We start from the raw sequence: 22,138 nt of genomic DNA on the forward strand, positions 1-22,138 counted from the left end.
TTTTTTAATTTAATATAGTTGTCTTGAATTATAACTTTTTAAAAAGTTTTTTTCTTTTTTTTATTGCTTTTTGTCTTCAGAAATTTACTTTGGTTATGATAGAGATCATTTGCTAATTACATTTATTACTTTCTTTCTTGGCTATTTCAAATTTTTCTTATTTTCTTTTTTGTTTTGTTCATTTTCTCTCACAGCTTTCCTCTGACACTTGCTGTCTTTTCCTTAGTTTCCTAACTTCCTTGCATTCTTTCCTTTTTTTTTCAAAATTTCTTTTACATGTTTTATTTTTTTTTGAATTTTTCTTGATTTCTGCAAGCTATCCCTCCTATTGTCAAGCTATATCAATCCTATTCCTGCATTTCTACTTGGTAGTTTTCCATCATATGGAAAATTTCCTCATTCAGTTTCTATTGTTTTATTAATTTACTCACTTGCTTTACATTTTCATCAGCTTTCTGGCAACCTTTTCCTGGTGCATGTTTTATATCTGTGGGTAGATTTTTCTCCTTTTACATTTTTCATGTAAAATCTTTGTGACCGTGCAATATCCAGTTCCTTTTCACACTGCTCATCAGTGAATGAGTTGAATTTTCCTGGGTCAGCAATCTGGGGAGATGACTAAACCAGAGGTTAGGTCAGGCGACAGGGTAGCCTTTCAGGTATCTTCTTCTCTGACTACTTCCAACTATTAGAGCTCCTCTTGTTTCTTTATATATAAATGCTCTCTCTTCTTTTCTTTTTTAGTATAGCAGCTATTCTGAAAATAATCCTGTTCATCCCTGTACTTTACCTATGGTTTTATGAAGGGTCTAGCTTTTGAAATTAAAATAAGAAAACCTTGCCTCCACTTCAGAAAATAGGTTTTTACTGGAGTTTCCTCAGGTACTATATCACTTCGGCTTTCACTGCTCTGCCCTGATTCTTTTCTTTCGTTGCTCCTACACAGCTTCTACCCATGTAAGCATTTCAGGAAGAAGACCTGTGGTGTTCGGGTGAGGTGGGGAGAGGTGTTTGATAGGTTTTGAGAATGAATTATTTGAAATGAGAAAAGAAATATTATATATAAGGTTTGAAAGTTATGCTTGGGCTAATAGACTGTGAATTTTTCCCTTCAACTAAAGGGAAGCCATATGATATTTTTAAGTGGTAGGATAAAAGCATTAGTTATCTTACATAATTAATCTTTGTTGACTAATTCTACATAAGTATATGTTATATATACATAGAAAAATATATGTATGTATATGCAAAATTATGTATATACATAATTTTTAAAATTAAAAAATTTTGAACTAATGAATATGGATTAAAATGATAATTATAGTTTTTCTCTGATGCAATAACAATACATGCTCTTTAGAAAATTCTGGAAAACAGAGGTACAAATATATCAGAAATTAAAAAATTTAAAATTTTGACCAGAATTACAAATGAATGCATACGTTATATTTTTTATTGTTTTTGTTTTTAATATATGATTATTCTAAAATTGGAGTAATATTCTAAATATTGTGATCTCCACTTTATTCTTTTTGCATACATATTCTTTTAAATAAGATCTTTATAATGGATTCAATAGTATTCCATTGTATGAAAGTAGTATAATTCATGTTATTAACTCTCTATTCTGAGATAGGTGTTTTGACCCTGTAAATAGTATTGTACTCATTGTACGAGCGCATAAATTTTAGCATGCTTCAAGTAGTACGATCTAAATAGTACTTTTAATGGATTGGAAAGAACAAAAGTCCTGGGACAGGAAATTCTACATATTTGTCACATATATTCTCAAACTGTACTCTATAAAGGTTTTATTACTTACTATTCTCATGATTAGACAAACTACTAATTTCTTTTTCTTTGAATCCTTGGTGAAAATAGGATTCATACTTTTTGACTGACTTCCCAGTTTGGTATATGGAGTTTGTAGAATATATGTAGAATTAAAAAAAAATTATTAATGTTTATTTACTTTTGAGAGAGAGGGACAGAGACAGAGAGAGAGCATGAGCATGAGCAGGGGAGGGGGCAGAGAGAAAGGGAGACAGAATCTGAAGCAGGCTTCAGGCTCCAGGCTCCAAGCTGTCAGTCAGCACAGAGCCCGATGTAGGGCTTGAACTCATGAACAGGGAGATCATGACCTGAGCCTAAGTCAGATGCTTAACCAACTGAACCACCCAAGCATCCCTCCTATGGTCTCATCTTAATGTTATTTCACATTTTAAAAATTATTACAGAGATTAAGGGTTTTTTCCCCCTGAATTTGTGGTACATTTGCATTTCTGCTTTTATAATGCCCTGTTCATGCTCTATGGTTGGGTAGCTTTGGGCGCATTGCCCTTTTCTGCCAAAAAACCAAAACCAAAAACAAAAAACTTGATGAAAACTCATACATGGCAAGTAGCAGCCTTTTCCACATCATTGGTTTGCCTTTTAATTTTATTTGTCATTTCAGTATATAATTTTAAGTGTTTATAAACGTATTGATATTTCCTTCTATATTTTCTTTTGTTTTTAAAGTCAAAAAGAAATTTTTCTTTTGAAAACTATAAAAATGTGGATATCTTTTATTCATCCTTGCATTTTTTTGAAATGTGACAATTATCACTTCTTTTATTTTATATTTATTTACTTATTTATTTATTTTTAAATATAATTTATTATTAAGTTAGCTAACATACAGTATATACAGTGTGCTCTTGGCTTAGGGAGTAGATTCCCATGATTCATTGCTTACATACGACACCCAGTGCTCACGCCAACAAGTGCCCTACTCAATGCCCATCACCCATTTTCTCCTCTCTCCCTGCCGCCAATCAACCCTTAGTTTTTTCTCTTATTTAAGAGTCTTTGATGGTTTGCCTTCCTCTCTGTTTGAACTTATTCTTTCCCCTTCCTTCCCCCATGGTCTTCTGTTAAGTTTCTCAAATTCCACATATGAGTGACAACATATGACATCTGTCTTTGACTGACTTATTTCACTTAGCATAATGCCCTCCAGTTCCATCCACATTGTTGCAAATGGCCAGACTTCATTTTTTTTCTCATTGCCAGGTAACATTCCATTGTATATATAAACCACATCTTCTTTACCTATTCATCAGTTGATGGACATTTGGGCTCTTTCTATAATTTGGCTATTGTTGAAAGTGCTGCTATAAACATTGGGTCTTTTGTGGTTCCATTCAAATTTTAGGATTGTTTGTTCTAGTTCTGGGAAGAATGCCGGTGCAATTTTGATTGGGATTGCATTGACTGTGTAGATTGCTTTGGGTAGTATTGACATTTTAACAATGTTAGTTCTTCCAATCCATGAACATGGAATATTTTTCTATTTCTTTGTGACTTCTTCAATTTCTTTTATGAGTTTTCTATAGTTTTCAGCATACAGATCTTTTACATCTTCGGTTAGATTTATTCCCAGGTATTTTATGGTTCTTGGTGCAATTGTAAATGGGATCGATTTCTTGATTTCTCTTTCTGTTGCTTCATTATTGGTGTATAGAACTACAAATGATTTCCGTACATTGATTTTTTTATCCAGCAACTTTGCTGAATTCATGTGTCAGTTCTAGCAGCTTTTTGGTGGAGTCTTTCAGGTTTTCCATTTAGAGCATCATGTCATCTGCGAAAAGTAAAGTTTGACTTCTTCGCCAATTTGGATGCTTTTATTTCATTTGTTGTCTGATTGCTGAGGCTAGGACTTCCAGCAATATGTTAAACAACAGTGGTGAGAGTGGACATCCCTGTCGTGTTCCTGATCTCAGGGGGCAAGCTCTCAGTTTTTCCCCATTGAGGATGATATTAGTTGTGGGCTTTTCATATATTGCTCTTATGATGTTTAAGCATGTTCCTTCTATCCTGACTTTCTTGAGGGTTTAATTAAGAAGGGATGCTGTATTTTGCCCAATGCTTTTTTTTGCATCTATTAACAGGATCATATGGCTCTTATCCTTTCTCCTAGTAATATGATGCATTGCACTGATTGATTCACAAATATTGACTAGCCCTGCAGCCCAGGAATGAATCCCACTTGATCATGGTGAATAATTCTTTTAATATACAGTGGATTGCCTTATGCTAGTATCTTGTTGGGAATTTTTGCATCCATGTTCATCGGGGATATTGGCCTATAATTCTCCTTTTTAGTGGGATCTCTGTCTGGTTTGGGAACCAAAGTAATGCTGGCTTCATAGAATGAGTCTGGAAGTTGTCCTTCCATTTCTATTTTTTGAAACTGCTTGAGAAGGATAGGTATTAACTCTACTTTAAATGTCTGGTAGAATTCCCCTGGGAAGCCATCTGGTCCAGGACTCTTATTTGTTGGGAAATTTTTGATAATTGATTCAATTTCTTCACTGGTTATGGGTCTGTTCAAAATTTCTATGTCTTTCCATTTGAGATTTGGTAGTGTGTGGGTGTCTAGGAATTTGTCTATTTCTTCCAGATTGTCCAGTTTGTTGGCATATAATTTTTCATAGTATTTTTAAATTTTTTTGTATTTGTGTGGTGTTGGTTGTGATCTCTCCTCTTTCATTGATGATTTTATCTATTTGGGCTCTCTCTCTTTTCTTTTTGAGAAATCTGGCTAGGCGTTTATCAATTTTGTTTATTTTTTCAAAAAAAAACAGCTCTTAGATTCATTGATCTGTCCTACTATTTTTTTTTAGATTCTATATTATTTATTTCTGCTCTAATCTTTATTATATCTCTTCTTCTGCTGACTTTGGGCTTTCTTTGCTGTTCTGCTTCTAGTTCCTTTAGGTGTGTGGTTAGGTTTTGTTTTTGGGATTTTTCTTGTTTCTTGAGGTAGGCCTGGATTACAGTGTATTTTCCTATTCAGACTGCCTTTGCTGCATCCCAAAAGGTTTGGACTGTCATGTTTTCATTTTCAGTTGCTTCCATATATTCTTCAATTTCTTCTTTAATTTCCTGGTTGACCCATTCATTCTTTAGTAGTATGTTCTTTAACCTCCATGCATTTGGAGGCTTTCCAAATTTTTTTGTAGTTGATTTCAAGTTTCATAGTGTTGTGATCTGAAAATATGCATGGTATGATCTCAATTCTTTTATATTTATTGAGGGCTTTTTTTTTGACTCAATGTGTGATCTATCTTGGAGAATGTTCCATGTGCACTTGAGAAGAATGGGTGTTCTGCTGCTTTTGAATGAAAAGTTCTGAATATATCTCTCAAGTATTTCTGGTCCAGTGTATCATTCAGGGCCATTGTTTCTTCATTGATTTTCTGCCTAGATGATCTGTCCATTGTTGTAAGTGAAGTATTAAAATCCCTGAAATTACTGTATTCTTTTTTTTTTCAGTATATGAAACTTATTGTCAAATTGGTTTCCATACAACACCCAGTGCTCATCCCAAAAGGTGCCCTCCTCAATACCCATCACCCACCCTCCCCTCCCTCCCACCCCCCATCAACCCTCAGTTTGTTCTCAGTTTTTAACAGTCTCTTATGCTTTGGCTCTCTCCCATTCTAACATCTTTTTGAAATTACTGTATTCTTATCAATAAGATTTGCTTATGTTTGTGATTACTTGATTTATATATTTGGGTGTTTCAAGTTGGGGGGCCTAAACATTTATAATTGTTAGCTTTTCTTGATGGATAGACCCTGTAATTATGATATAATGCCCTTCTTCATCTCTTGTTATAGACTTTAGTTTAAAATCTAGTTTGTCTGATATAAGTATGGCTACTCCAGCTTTCTTTTGATTTCCAGTAGCATGATAGATGGTTCTCCATCCCCTCACTTTCAATCTGAAGGTGTCCTCAGGTCTAAAATGAGTCTCTTGTAAACTGCATATAGATGGATCATGTTTTTTTTACCCATTCTGATACTGAATGTCTTTGGATTGGAGCATTTAGTCCATTTACATTCAGAGTTATTATTGAAAGATAGGGATTTAGTGTCATTGTGTTATCTCTAGGTTTCATGCTTGTGGTGATGTCTCTGGTCCTTTGTAGTCCTTGCAGCATTCTACTCACAGAGTCCCCCTTAGGATCTCTGTAGGGCTGGTTTAGTGCCCATGAACGCCTTCAGTTTTCATTTGTCTGGGAAAACTTATATCTTTTACTATTCTGAATGACACCCTTGCTGGTTAAAGGAATCTTGGTTGTACATCTTTTGTATTCAGCACATTGATTATTTCTTGCCACTCCCTTCTGGCCTACCGAGTTTCAGTAGACAGGTCTGCTACTACCCTTATGCATCTATCCTTGTAGGTTAAGGCTTGTTTGTCCCTAGCTGCTTTCAGAATTCTCTCTTAATCTTTGTATTTTGTCAGTTTCACTATGCTATGCCATGGTGAAGACCTATTCTTACTGAATATGAAGGCAGTTCTCTGTGCCTCCTGGATTTGGATGTCTGCTTCCTTCTCCAGATTAGGAATGTTCTCAGCTATAATTTATTCAAGGAAACCTTCTGCTCTTTTCTCTCTCTCTTATTCTTCTGGAACTCCTATGATACAGATATTATTACATTTAACTGAATCACTTAGTTCTCTAATTCTCCCCTTGTGGTCCAGTATTTTCTTGTCTCTCTTTCTCAGCTTCATCATTTTCCATAATTTTATCTTCTATTTCACCTATTCTCCTCTCTGCTTCCTCTATGCTTGCTGTAACTGAATCTAGTTTATTTTGCACCTCACTTACAACATTTCTTCATTCATCATGACTTACTTATTTGTTCCTTGATAGGAACAATTAAACATTGTAGTCTTATATTTCAAAATTTACTATATTCACTCACATATTTTCTGTAAACTTAAAAATATTTTGCCCAGTTCTAACAAAATGCCGTGGAATTTTTTATTTTGGCAGCATTAAAACTAAATATTTATTGGGGCACCTGTGGTTCAGTCAGTTAAGTGTCTGACTCAATCTAGGCTTAGGTCATGATCTCACCATTAATGGGACTGATCTCTACATCCGGCTCTGCATTGACAGTGAGGAGCCTGCTTGGGATTATCTCCCTCACTCGCTCTCTACCCCTCCCCTGCTCACTTGCATGTGCTTGCAGCTTGCTCTTTTTCTCTCTCTCTGTCTCAAAATAAATAAATTAAAAAAAAAACTAAAAATTTATTTAGGTAGAACAGATTATCAGAAATATTGAATTCATATTTCCCAAATTGTATACTTTTCTTTAAATTATTTTATAATTCTTTTCCTCTACTATGCACACACAAATGCATGTATATGATTTTTCTAATTTCCTTATCTCACTAAAAAAAAAAGCAGTCAATTTCCTTAGGAAATTATTCAAAAATTTTCAACAATTATATCGGTTATTTTTACACCATTTTTCTTTAGGGAGCTTGTTGTGAAAAATATATTATTGTATTAATTGTTTTTTTCTTTTTGAGCTTTTACTTTTGTTTCAAAATCTAAAAAAATTTTAAAAACTCAACATTTTTTGTTCATTTTATTTTAAACAATAAAATATCATTAAATATAGATTTTCAGATGGCTTAACTTTACAAAAATTATACAGTTATATGAATAAATTGATTTTATACTTTTCTTGATAAGGTTATAAATATTAATTGCCTTATGATATCATATAACATATATATGCCTGTGTATTTGATGAATCACAACACAAATGACTTTCATATGTAGGGCCCAGATTCCTATATTAATTGCAGTTATTTTTGTAGACCAAAATATCTAATGTTGTTATTTATGTTTTAGGTTAGTGGGATGGTTTGGCCATGAACTCAGCACCAGATTTAAGATGGATAACAGTAAGTGTATTCAGTTTCACTTCACAAGTCATTTTATTTTACCTTTATTTCAATTTTCATCTGTCTTTGTATGGCATGTAATATACATGCCTCATGGAGAGTGCACTTTAAAAATGCCACTGAGAATTCTTAAAATAAGAAATGACATTTCCAGAGTGTAAGACTAAGTGTTTGTAGATTTTAGCATCATTTCGAGTCTATCCCTCTGTAGGGAAGTAAGTGGAAATGAGCTGTAATGTATAGGATTCATATCTCATCAATATTGAGTACCCAGAACATCAGGAAGTGAGGGCAGGAAAGAATTTTTGGCTTGTAGTCAGGCCCAGAGAGACTTGGATGTCATTTCTACTTTGCTGCTTAATAATTTTGTGATGCTGCACAAATTATAACTTCTTGGGATTTTTTTTGTTTTTTGTTTTATTTTCCTTCTTGCATATCTAATGTGAATAATAATATCCAATTCAGGGGTTGGTTTGAGGGTAAGACAAGTTCAAAGCTGTAAACCAAGCAGCACATAGCAGTGCTATTTAATAAATGTTCACTTTATGTCTCTCTTTTTCCAATTTTTCTTCCTTCTGTGGCTTTTGCCACACACGAAACAATGGCAGTTGAACCCCAGCAGGTAGAAATGAAATTTCAACACGTGCAGGGTTCTCCCAAACTGCCCTGCTTCTTTTTCCTGAGTGACTCCCATCTTCAATCATGTGGGATACAGAAAGCTTCATAAGTGTTTTGAGAGTCTTCAGTTCAACTTGATCCTTCAGACTACTACTAACCTGAGTTACTATTTTAAATATATTCATATTTGCAAAAACCAAGATGCAAAAGATCAAGATGGGCTCTTCCAGTCAAATCAAGAAACCTGCATTTTATCTTGGCTGCTGGAATAGTTAGCTTTGTTATGCCTGTTGCCTACACTCTTTGTGTTGGCTTTTCTTATCTGTAAATGGGAGAATTGGACTAGATCGAGAGTGGGGAAAGTTTCTCTGTGAAGGGCTAGAGAGGAGACATTTTAAGTTTTGGGGGCTATACTGTCTCTGTGGCAAATGTTCAGTTCTGCCATTGTAGTGCTAAAGCAGTCATAGACATACATAAATGAATGAATGTGGCTATATGTTCCAATGAAACTTTATTTACAAAAACAAGTCAAGGGCCACATTTGGTCCTCAGTACATAGCTTGTTGAGCCCTGGATTAGATGCATCTCTAAAGACCTAGAATATTCTAATGCTCTTTTAGTCAGTTTTAGCTTTAATTTGATCTCCAACGAGCAGTCTTAACGCTATTGGACTTAACTTGCTACTATTCAATCTAATTGATTCTAATTAGGATAATACCTGCTATTAAATTACCTTTTAAATGTATCATACTTAGGCAGATCATTTTTTAAAAAGCCTTTTTATTATTATTATTTTTTCCCTAGGAGAAGCCACTTGACCTAATAATACTAGTGCTAGAAGTCACCTTCATAGGTCATTTAATTTATATTCCTGCCTTTGGATGACATTACAATTACAAACTATTAAAATTTTGATTTTTTTTCTCTCACTGATATGGTTTCATAGTAGAAAAGCAAAGCATGGGGCAGGTTAAGGAATGTTGGCTTGGGAGTGTGGAAGGACAGAGAATGAGGTACAGAAAATCTTCTTTAAGAGGTCATTTTTATATCTCTAAGGGCTCTAGTATTTGGTAGGCTGCTAAGAAAGTGGGGCAGGGGAGAGAGACATTGCAAGTGAAGGGGAAATATGCCAGTATTCTAGGTCCACAGAGTTTCTCTTAAATATCTCAGAAATCTTAGAAATAAAAGTTTTTAAATCTTATTCTTCTCTCTACTATAGTGTCATAAAAAATCCATGAAGGACACTTTTCAAGGTACATTCTATAAAAATGACATGATGTTAATTTTTCAGAACTGCAATTAATCCCTGGAGTTAGTGGATTTCGAATTTCAAATCCTCCCATTTTGTTGGTCTGTTCCTTACATGCTAGTTTAGAGGTAAGTGAACTATGCTTTACCCTTCTCATATCTTTACCTTTTTCTTTACCTGACTGTGACATGTTGTAGGACCTTCTCTGCTAAAGAGCAAGATTAATGTTCATTATGTATAAACAATGGTCAAAAGCTGGTATTCTCCTTTAGGACAATGACTCTGTACTAACTGACATCTCTTATCTATGTGCCCAGCCCCAGCACTGTGCTTGGTACATAATAAATGTTGTTGGCACTTAATAAATGTTAATTGGAACTGATTTGGGGATACATATTTTTAGTTCCTCTTAGAATTTGTGTGACCTTAAAGAAGTTGCTTAATCTTCTCTTGGTGTCTCTGTGACAAAATAAGCATGCAATATTTAGTTCTTGATTATTTCACTCATTCAACATTTACTTATTAGGAAAGTATTATGTGCCAGATATTGTTGTGATTACTGGAGACTCTGTTTCTTCTGGTTCTGTGAGTCAACGAACTCACCAAGTGCCATATGATAGAACTATAGGAAGACATACTTTAAGGAAAAAAATACAAATAATCAGAGTAAACCAAAGAATGAGAAAGGTTGTCTCATAAGTTAAATGGATTTCTTTTTTTTTACTGGAGTGTCTATTCCATCATATTCTTGTATAATCTCTCTACTGTTAGTGGCTCAATATATATTTTTTAGTAAATGAATGTTTTTAGTTAAAATAACATTAGTTTCACCCTAAATAATAATATCCAAAGAATCAATTTGGTTTCCAATATTTATATCTACCATTCCATCTATTTATATAGATATATAGATACCTACCTTTTCCTTTTATATCTATATTATATTCATATCCATATCAATATAGCTTAATTATTTGATAGTAATTAATTTCAGAATGAGACTAACTTGGGACACCTGGGTGGTTCAGTTGATTAAGCATCTGACTTCGGCTCATCTGATCTCACAGCTGGTTCTTTTGAACCCCGTGTCGGCCTCTGGCTGACAGCTCAGTGCCTGGAGCCTGCTATGGATTCTGTGTCTCCCTCTCTCTGCCTCTCCCCTGCTTATGCTCTGTCTGTGTCTCTCTCTCTAAAAAATAAATAAAACATTTAAAAAATTAAATAAAAAGAATGAGACTAAATTTATTTAAGGAAATATATATTGTAAATAATTATATCCTATATAATTAATAATAACATCAATACACATGTTAAGTAAATATACTTATATACATATATTAAAGTAAAATATATTTTAGCTAAATGTGTTTTTTTTCTAACAGATTTTAAATATATAGGTATTCAAAAAAGAATTTGACTTTTTTAATTTAAAGTCTTTTAAAATCATCTGGTTTTTGATATTTTATGAAATTCTATTGTGGCATGTTCCAGGATGAATGACTAGATAAAGACTTCCAAAATCTCTAAACCTAAATTTTAGGATTCTGCGAACACATATAGCAGTTTCTCACTTTGGCCACTGGATGGCAATGTAAAGTACTTTTTTTTTAATAGAACTTCACCACTGATAGTGGTAATCAACTCATTTCACTTCATCTCAATTTAAAGACCATCTACTCAATGTGGCCACTAGATGGAGCTTGTGTTGTTTTCACTTTTTGGCAGATTTTTTTTTTTTTTTTTAAACTGAAAATAGACCCAGTAACAAGATTTTTCAGCCAGTGGGAAAAAAAGTTTTTAAAATTTTTTGGGGGGTGAGGAGGGATAGAATCTGCTTAGCAAGTCAGATAATGGTATTTGAATTATTTTTATAATATCTATTCAGAGAAAACTTCTGTTAAACGTTTTAAAATGATACACAGTTTTTCTCACTTTGCAAGTTTGTCTCAGGGAGAAGGTGAGTTACCATAGGAAAAGCACCGAGGTGTACCTTAGGAAGAACTGGTACTTGACGTTTTGTCCTCTGATTTTCCTTACCTTTGCAAATGAGTTCTCAGCCAGATCTGGAAATTTTCTTTTAGACACTCTAACTTTGGTATGTTTTCGCAGTGGGTGGTGTCAAGTACTTACCCCTTCTGCCATGAAAAAGAAGTCACATTCTCAATTTTCCTGCCACTAGTCCCCTAGGCTAGGCTTGAATGATAAAAAGTTTGGAAGTATTTATCACCGTATTACGCTGTATTGTAGCCACCTAGACAAGGTTTTTATTTTCAGCTGGAATCTGAAGATTGATTGATTTTTTTTTTCTTTAACATCTAAACAAATAACAAAAGGATCCCAAAGGCCACAAGAGTGGATATGTACTTCTCTTACCGCTTAAGTATTTTTCTGGAGCCTCTTAGAAATATCTTAAGTAAATGGTGCTTGGTGGCTCACTTGGTTAAAGCGTCTGACTCTTGATTTCAGCTCAGGTCATGATCTCAGGTTGGTGGGATGGAGCCCAGTGCCAGGCTCTGCACTGTCAGCCTGCAGCCTGCTTGGGATTTTTTCTCTCCCTCTCTCTCTGCCCCTCCTGCTCATGCTCTCTCTGTTGCTCAAAATAAATAAATAAAAACTAAAAAAGAAAAAAGAAAGAAATACTGTACTTAAGCTATTCACTGCTAAGCCTACATTCTAACCAAAATTATCATTAGGTAAGCAAAAGTTGTGTTGAAGAAAGTGTTGAAATTCTTCCTCCCCATCATAAATTGCAAAATTCTGAAATTACAAACAATGCATGTCATTCTTCTTATTCTTTACCTAACTGTTAAAATGTTCTACTCCCTCGATGCCAAGTGGGTAAGCATCGATGTGGCAATCATATTGCTACTGTGCTTAAGTTATTGCATTGAAAGAGATAGGTGATTGAAAAAGTTTGAATCAATGAGAGAAATATGCATGAATCACAGTGCCTGTCTTTGTTATAGCTACTTCTCTTTCAAAAAATATTCTGCATAGTCAAATACCAATTAGAGGAGAGATTCTAAACTTAAGAATCAGTGTACATGGATGGATATGATCTCAGTTTTGCAACACAGTGATTTTTTACAAGTATTAATATGGTTTTGTTTATAATGGCATGTGCCTCCAGTTGATTGATAACATGAAAAATAGCACCTTGTAATCAATTTCAAACTGTCCTTTGTTTATATTAGTGGCTCTTAATCATTTGTATTATATATTTATATGGTACAAATGCATATGGTAAAATATGGTACAAATTTTACATATAAAAATATGTGGATCAATAGAAACTAAGGTAGGAACCAGGAGGCATACACTCTATCCCTCACTGAGGCACCAAGTATGACCTTAGATAGGTGACAACTTTCTCTTTACTATATATATACTCTTGAGTTCATTTGTCTCATTTTTAAGATGAAGATGTTTAGACCAGAGTATTTCAGAAGTCTCCTCAATCTTTTCAATTTCTAGCTTGAAATTAAAAATACATCTATTTTATTTTGTAGGGTCATACTTGCATGCAATGATAAGTAGACAATTTTTAGAACATTTCAGTATATGAATTTATAATGAAGTAAATAGCTCCAAAATACAAAATTAGAGTGTTCAATTAAAATACACATCAAGTAGGGCGCGTGGGTGGCTCAATCACTTAAGCGTTCAACTTTGGCTCAGGTCATGATCTCACATTTCATGAGTTTGAGCCCCACGTTGGGCTCTGTGCTGATAGCTCAGAGCCTGGAGCCTGTTTCAGATTCTGTGTCTCCCTATCTCTCCGCCCCTCCCTCCCTCATGTGCATACAGGTTCTCTCTCTCTCTCCCTCTCTCTCTCCCTCTCAAAAATTGAATAAACATTAAAAAAATTTTAAATACAAATCAAATAAGGAGAAATGTACTATGTGTTACCTCAGAAAGTTATTAGGCAGCCAATTTTAAGAACTGAAGAGAAAAAAATGCAACAATTGAAAATGTCATGCTATACTTCTTTTTCCTGTTTAAACTTATCTAACTTATCTAGCTTTGTATTCTTTTTGCTCAGTAAGAAAAATAACCCGAGTAGTTGAAACTCTGCCAAGAATTGTTATAAGCTGAATATTTTTAACCTACAGTTTTCATTTTTTTATTTAAAAAAATCGTCCTTTCTCAATACTGAAAGCATAGAAATAATGAGAAGCTAAAAAGAAAAGAAGATATTTATTCTATTCTCCAGTTAACTCCTATTATCCCCTCTTAATATTTTTATGTGATGCCTCAAAAGAGACCTTTACACCCTCTGACAGGATTTTAAGAGTGCCTAACCATGCAGCTGCCCTTACTGTGGTTTAATGATGGAAAATGGTTTCATATTTTAAAGTTATTTCATTATCAAAGAGTAACAGTATGTCAAAATTGAAACCGTCATAAAAAAATTTAGTTTCTAGTCATCAGAGAAATCTGCAAGAACAAAATCTCCTTAAAAAAAAACAACAATAAAGTTAAATAATATTCCCCCAAGTCTTATTAACCTATAAACACAAATGAAATATCATTAAAGGTAGTACTTCGCACATTGCTCTTACCTGTCTCTTATGGGGCTTATAGTAGAACCAGAAAGTTTTTCAGAATTATTTATAAATGAAATTTACCTTGAATTACTATTAATGTCCAAAGAGAAGATTGGAAAAATTTCTCTCCTATTCTTTTATTCCTATCCTGGCAACCAAACCACATGTGGGTGGTGCCTTGCCTGTCCCTGCTCCTGCCCTTTACGAGATTTGGTTCTAGACCCAGGCCCTCTTGATCCAAACAGGCTTCTGTCTTCTGAAGAATGTCTTCTGAAACAGACACCAAACCCTACTTGTAGCAAACTCTCTTCCATAGTCTGCAACATCTGGCTGCAGAGAGACAGATACCATTCTATCCTGTTTCTCTTCTTTTCCTTGGGTACTGTTACGATCAATACAACTCCCTTGGTCTCCTTCAGCCAAATCCATACCTTTCATGCAATATAGGTCATTTGCCCAAATGGTTTGAGTTCTATTAGAATGCCTGCTCACACATGCCACATGTATATACCAAAATAACTATTTTCACAAACTTCATAAAGTCTAGATGTCACTGAGTGACCCTATCTTAGCTCTGTGGCATAACATGATACAGAAAAGGGATATTAAGTGACATGCCAGTGCATCACGCTCTGTTTGCAGTTCATTCAGTTCTTATATGTAGGATATATTTTTAAACTCTACTTGACCTTAAGAGATAAGCTAGAAAAGCGTGTCTGTTCTGACCTCTAATGTTCCAATACCAGTTATTGTGTGCACTTGTCACTCATCTTAATATAAGAAACTTCAGGCAGCAAATGGCAGTATTTTCACACCAGTGCTAGAGTTTAGCAGGGGAAAAAATGATGAAAGAAGGAAAGATAAAAAGGAAGAGAGAGGGAGGAAAAGAGAGACAGAAAGACACACAGAGAGAGAAGCAAACCTAACTGCCTCAGTACTAACATATGTATTATCTAACAGAAAAAAAATGGTTTCATCATAATCAATTGGGACATGTTTTCACTAGTTTTTAGTGGTGAAAGCCCAAATATATATGTTCATTGAATAACTATGGTTTCATGGTTTGTTTCCCTGACTGACAAAACTTAACTTTATTATTTAACTGTTTGTTTGCTTACTGTTATGCTGGGGAGATTTAGGAATGAGTAAAAACAATTATAAATAATGTTGATAACACTTCCTTCCATATATACACGGGTGTTTAACTCTTATTATACTTTGGTGTGGACCAAAATACTTTGTATCAGAATCAAAAAAAAAGTCTTCTTGATTATGATTGTGTAAAATGGCTTTGGGAAAAGGTTTGACTTTCATGATCTTTAAATGCATTTATTAAGGTATGTTTTACTTGTACTAATTATACTGAGCTAATGTAAAGTAACTGTATAGGAACACTATAGTACCTTACTTTTCCTTCTTCTTTAGCAAGTATTGTTTAAATGACATTTATACAGTTTTTCTGTCACGGAAACCTTTCCATTTGGCTTTTAACGGCCAAGCATTTAACAGAGGATATGTTTTTACAAAGGATAGTCTAAAACGGGATGTTTTTGGAAAGGTCAAAAGTGCGCATTTCCTTTTGTTTTTTTTCAGTTAATTTTTGCTTCTTTGCAGATCAACAAGACACTGTTAATCTGATTTGTTTCTCATTCTGTAGATCTTTAAGCAAGCAACTATGAAAGCATTGAGGAGAAAATCTGTTTTGCTAACTGGTTATCTGGAATACATGATCAAGCATTACTGTAACAAAGGTAAAGCAGATACCAAGAGACCATTTGTGAACATAATTACTCCATCCTGCATAGAGGATCGTGGCTGCCAGCTAACACTAACCTTTTCTATTCCAATAAAATATGTATTCCAAGAACTAGAAAAACAAGGAGTGGTTGTAAGTATACCTCTTGCTTTGCTACCAGGTTTTCTCTCTGGGTGGCACGTTGGGGTTCTTTGGTTAATTCACTGTTGCATGTTATTTCATGAGTCAGTTTGAGAGGATAGATTATGTGTCAGCTAAGCATGTGTGTCACTGTGTTAATTGAAGGGCATAGAGATCTGTCATTTCTGATAAAAGGGATAAAAGGGAAGAAACCACAAATTTTGGATGAGGAACCAGCCTTCCATAATTCATTCATTCTTTTTATTACAGTTTGAGCAGGAAAAAAAAATGGTTTCATCATAATCAATCAGGACATGTTTTCCCTAGTTTTTAGTAGTGAAAGCCCAAATAATATATGTTCGTTGAATAACTAGAATTACAGAACATAATATGGTGGAAAAGGAGGAAAAAAATCAGTCTTATTTAGTTGTTTGATTGAGCCAAGTCATTTTCAAACCTGTCATTTTAGTAAGAAGAGAGCTGTAAACACATCTCAGGGATGTTAACATTGTATGAAATAATTTTTTTTTTTAAACGCTTGGACCTAAGTGGTCATTCTATTCTCTTGAAAAAAATAAATGTTAATAGGGTGATTTCAGGAAAAATGGTGGTCGTGTATCTATTTCCAGTAACCATGTAATTTAGGAATTGTTCCACTCATGTCGTCCTCTCTCTCTCTCTCTCTTTTTTTTAAAAAAAGAGCATGAGTTGGGGCAGAGGGAGAGAGAGAATCTTAAGCAAGCTCCATGCTCAACATGGAGCCTAGCCTGATGCAGGGTTTGATACCATGACCCTGGGATCATGACTTGAGCTGAAATCAAGAGTCAGACACTCAACTGACTGAGAAACCCAGGTGTCCTGGTCCACAAACTCTTGAGGAGAGGTTATCTCAGATTCCAGAGGCACAAATCCATATGTTAGTGTTCCAAGTCAATTTCTACCATTTGTAAGCTGTGTGCTCCTGGAAAGTTTGCTCACATCTACTGGCTTGAGTTTTCTCATCTGGATTTTAGGTGCAAATTACTTGTCTCCAAAATTTGTTATGGGAATTAAATAGTCCAGCACAAATAAACAATTTATTGTATTGTCTAACCCATAGTGAGGGTTTCTTAAAGATTAATAATAGTGATCTTCAGGCTAGACCAAATTATCTGGGTCCATTTCATGACATTTCAGAGATACAGCCAATTCTTTACCTGTGAGATTAAGGATTAGAGGATTATGTAAATATAATTGACTAAAACTCTCTAGGTGTCAAAGAGGTTATCATTCATTTCTTTTTTTCATTTTTATTTATGTATTTTTGATTTTAAAGAGAAAGTGAGAGAGAGCACAAGTGGGGGAGGGAGGCGGGGGGGGTGGGAATTGAATGTTAAGCAGGGTCCATGCTCAGCAGGGAGCACAATGAGGGGCTCAATCCCAAAACCCTAGGATCGTGACCTGAGCCAAAATCAAGAGTCAGATGCTCAACTGACTGAGCCGCCTAGCACCCCATTTTATTTATCTACTTTTATTTTTAAGGTTCTCATTTATTCTTTTATTTTTTTTTTATTTTTTAAGTTTTTTATTTATTTTGAGAGAGAGTGAGAGCACAAGGGGAAAGGGCAGAGAGGAGAAACAGAATCCTAAGAGCCTGCGCAGAGCCCAATGTGGGGCTGGAACTCACGAACCGTGAAATCATGACCCAAGCCAAGATCAAGAGTAGGACACTTAGCCGACTGTGCCACCCAAGTGCCCCTAAAGTTCCCATTCATTTAAATGTGCTCAAGGGTTCCAGGCTCTTAGAGTCTCCCCACAGATAAATTGCATACATGACTTACTGGATGCTTCAAGAGGATGAATGCTGAAGGAATGCACTTTGGTGGGATCCTCATGATTTTCACTCATATTTTAACTATTATTAAGAGGAGAGTTCAAATAACACAGAAACATTGTATTTTACTAAAATTAACAAAAGGCTTATATATTAAGTTTTAGGGAAATCGGCATGATTGCTTTATGCAGTTTTATCTTGAATGTAGATTTTCATTATGTGAAAAGTGCTAACATTCCTGTGGCTTTATTTTCTCCACCACAGTGTGACAAACGGGATCCAGATGGCATCCGAGTGGCTCCAGTTCCTCTCTACAACTCTTTTCATGATGTTTATAAGTTTATCAATCTACTTGCTTCTGCACTTGACTCTGCAGAAACCAAAAATACCAGTGTTCTCTAGAACAACTTAAGTAGTACTAAGAGCTACTATATTTTATTATTTTTGTTCTTATTTTAATAATTGGAAATTTTTTCAAAACCAATTGCACATAACTGGCAATGAATCATTTAGTTTACAGAAAGATCTGATATATTTTCTCTAAATGTCTGGGGTTCTGAGGTATCCGCATGTCTGTTCAATTTCTCCATGCGTGGTGGATCAAAGTTTTCATTGGTCCAAGTATTATGTATACAGTCTTAGCTAGCTGTCACATTTCATGGTCAGTGAATGTTTTATGCTGATTTAATTTATAATTTGACTGACAACTTCATAATATATGTGCAATTTTTTGTGTCAATTTTAGAAATGTCGCTTTAGTTTTAATTTACCAAAGAGGTTCTTATAGTCACTGTAATTTCGCAGTCTGATATATGTATGATTTTGCAGTATTCCATCCAACTCTAATCTAAAGAACAGAAAATACATTTTCTAGGGTAGTAGCTTTCAAATATTTTGACCACAGTCCACACTAAGAAATATGTTTAATATCAGATACCAGTATTTATATGTGTTTATGCCTTATTTTATTGATTCTAATATACAAAATTTTATCATATTTCAACATCTGTGAAAGAAGAATTTTTTCAATTTTCAATCAATGATTCTTACATTGCTACTGACCATTCTTTCATGTTACCATCCTTGACATTAGCACGCTTCTCACAATGAATAGATAGCATCTTAGATATGATATTTTTTAATGGTATATATACCAAAAGCAAAAGTTTCATAAATCATTAGTGCTCTGCTATTTATTATTCATTTTATCTCATCACATCAAATTCTGGTTGAAACTCATTGAACCTATTTGCCCACTGACTCTTGGATCCTAATTCATTTTTCAAGGTTGTCCCTTTTTTTAATGTTATCACTATTGCTTTTTTGTTTGTTTGTTTGTTTTAATGGGAACCTCTCTTAATAGAAGGCTATTTTTTAAAGAGTTTATTTATTTATTTTGAGAGAAAGAGATAGACAGTGTGAGTGGAGGAGGGGCAGAGAGAGAGAGCAAGGGAGAGAATCCCAAGCAGGCTCCACACTGTCAGCTCAGCTCCTGATGTGGGGATCGATCTCCCAAACAAGGAGATCATGACCTGAGCCAAAATCAAGAGTCAGGACACTTAATGGACTAAGCCACCCAGGTCAACCCTCCACCCCCCATAGAAAATGTTACTCTGTCTCTGAAACAGTGAAATAAATCACCCCAAGATATTGGCAATTGAGAATTAGAATTAGCAAATGAGAGCTTCATCTCTCAACCTCTAATCCAAATCTATGGCCCTTTCTTTCCTCCAGGAAAACTACAGTTACACTCAGCCCTGTTGGACTTCCCTAGTTTTCAGTTGTTGATACTGCAACCACTACTCATGAATTGGCAAAACAGTCTACATTTATATACACGGGCAGCAAGAAAGAGTGACTGCAATGTAATCATTGTCCCTTATGAACAAATTTGAATGGAAATAACTTACACAACCGCTAGAGTTAAATAAAAAGATGCAGGACAGACACCAATGCCAGCAACTATTGATATTTATTGAATAGTCACCACATACCATGTATTGTGCTAATCTAGTTATACATTATCTTACTTATTTGAGTGGTTGCATAACTGCTTTAGCAAAGCTGCCGCCTCCAACTTTTGGCAAAACTCATCTTTGTGGATGGAAAAGTTCTCAAAACCCTAAAATTCGACTATATACAACTTCATGTAGGAGAAATCGTTTTGAAGCTCACAGATGTAAGCAAAACAGACATGGTTTCAGCTCTCAGGGAGCATGTAGGTTAGTGGGAGAAATGGGTAGTAAATATATAAACACCCAAATAAACATATGATTACAAACTGTAAGTTTTATGAAAGAAAAACAGATGATACTGTAAGAAACATCTCAAGGGTATTAATTAGATGGTCAAGTAAGGGGAGGTATATGGTAGTGCTTATAACTTTAAATTCTAAAATATCAGGCTAATCACATTAAAATTGCATCAAGTTATACATACAAACCATTTAAAGCATACTCAGCACTATGTCATGCGGGTTAAGAAACAAAGCATTAGAAATTCCCTTTCTCCCTGCTTGCATTCCCATTTCTCCCCAAATCCAGATATAACCATCAAATCATATTTTGTGTTAACCATTTCCTTACTTCCATTGAAGTATTACACCTATGTATGCACCATAAAATATACATTAGCTGATTTTGCCCGTGTGTGAACTTCATGTAAATTTAATTGTGTTGTTTATATTCTGCCTCCTTTGCTCAGTGTCAGGTTTTTGAGATTTATCCATTTTCATCCATTTTCATTGCTGATCAGTGTTCTCCTATATATTTGGGGTTATTAGTTTATTCTACTACTAGTGAACATTTGAATTCTTCCCAATATCTTTAATATTGCAACAATGCCGCTACTAACATTCTTGGTACACAGATTCAAAAGTTTGCCCAGGACATAATAACTGTGAAAACGTCAGGTCAAAGGACCCACACCTGTTCAACTTCACTAAGAAGTAGCAAACTCTTTTCCAAACTGGTTGTACCAGTTTCCATTGCAACCAAAAGGAAATGGGAGATCTCTTCTCTCAATCCTTGCCGATAGTAGCTGTTGATTGATTGCCTTTGTTACATATGCAGACTTACATAGCCAGGGTGATTACTAAAATAACAGAAAGAATGTTATTCAGTAGAACAGAATGAATGTTCTACTTCAACACAAGTAGAAGGAGAAACAGAATGAGGAGATACACATACACTGCTGTTTATGCTTCAGAAACCATCCTTAATCTATGGATTGAGACAAGACTAGAGTATTACCTGACTTTTACCCTTGCTCAGCCCTTTCCCTCCCCATATTCCCTCTTTCATAGTTTTTTCTGATGAGCATTCTTTAAAAAAAAACATATTAATTCAAACATTGCTCTTTATTTCTAGGAAACCCAATTTAACAAAGCATTGCCTTCATCTAGTGCTAATAACCATAAGCCTTTTATAGTCCTATATTCAATGTCTGATAAATTTCAGTTCTGTTTCTATTGTTTTTCACAAATAATACTTGTTTCCTTGTGTATATTGTGCTTGTTAACTTTAAACTACTCATTTATATTGACTCCTTTGGAATTCTTTGAGAACTGTGTTAAAAGTCTTTCCAAAGATACTCATTTTTGGTTCTGCCAATTTCTCAGGGTCATTTCTGACACCAAAACACTTAAAATTTTTGTTTTCAGGTTTTCAGATCACATGGATAGTATGAAATTGGATGTATTAATCCTTTTGAGGGCCGATTTATAGTTACAAACTCTCTGAAGATACTAATTTTTCTTGCTGACCTTTTACATGTTGTTTGGTTGCCAGCATTTTAGAGGGCTCTTCCATCAGTTTATTTACGTGGTCGTTTCTAAACTTGTTCAATGTCCCATTTAGTTATCAGCACTGAAGCTCAATCACTCTAGGATGTGGCAGACACTTTTAGGATGCAACACATACTTTTACTTTCTAGGTTTCTGCTTTTATTTTATTTTGAGGTTTTTAAATTTTCTTACTTTCATGCCATCTCATTTTAAAAGGCTTTTTTTTGCCATTGATTTTTATTTGTGTTTTCAATAATTTAATCCCCCACGATATGCTCTAAACTGTCATGAAATGTTTTATGACCAAAAAGGAAAAATATTATGCACTTTCTGTTTTCTCCATAGAAAGTGAATTGTGCTTCTTTTTTTTTTTTTTTAATTTTTTTTTTCAACGTTTATTTATTTTTGGGACAGAGAGAGACAGAGCATGAACGGGGGATGGGCAGAGAGAGAGGGAGACACAGAATCAGAAGCAGGCTCCAGGCTCCGAGCC

At 34.6% G+C, this 22,138-nt stretch overlaps 1 protein-coding gene across 4 annotated transcripts in view; it reads left to right on the forward strand.

Moving 5' to 3' along the window:
- KYNU (kynureninase) overlaps nt 1-21,452 on the forward strand; it is a 115,356-nt gene extending 93,904 nt beyond the window's left edge. For 2 of the 4 annotated variants that reach the window (XM_053214985.1, XM_015063007.3), the window contains 4 exons: nt 7,706-7,758; nt 9,668-9,753; nt 15,830-16,060; nt 18,126-21,452. In XM_053214985.1, the coding sequence (XP_053070960.1) occupies nt 7,706-7,758; nt 9,668-9,753; nt 15,830-16,060; nt 18,126-18,263 (508 nt within the window). In that variant the 3' untranslated portion in view covers nt 18,264-21,452. Of the gene's footprint in view, nt 1-7,705; nt 7,759-9,667; nt 9,754-10,619; nt 10,890-15,829; nt 16,061-18,125 lie in introns of those variants that run through there. The other 2 variants (XM_053214986.1, XM_053214987.1) reach the window with 2 other exon arrangements.
- The last annotated feature ends 686 nt before the right edge of the window (nt 21,453-22,138 follow it).

The sequence above is a fragment of the Acinonyx jubatus genome, chromosome C1, assembly GCF_027475565.1.
Source record: "Acinonyx jubatus isolate Ajub_Pintada_27869175 chromosome C1, VMU_Ajub_asm_v1.0, whole genome shotgun sequence".
Classification (NCBI taxonomy): Eukaryota; Metazoa; Chordata; class Mammalia; order Carnivora; family Felidae; genus Acinonyx; species Acinonyx jubatus.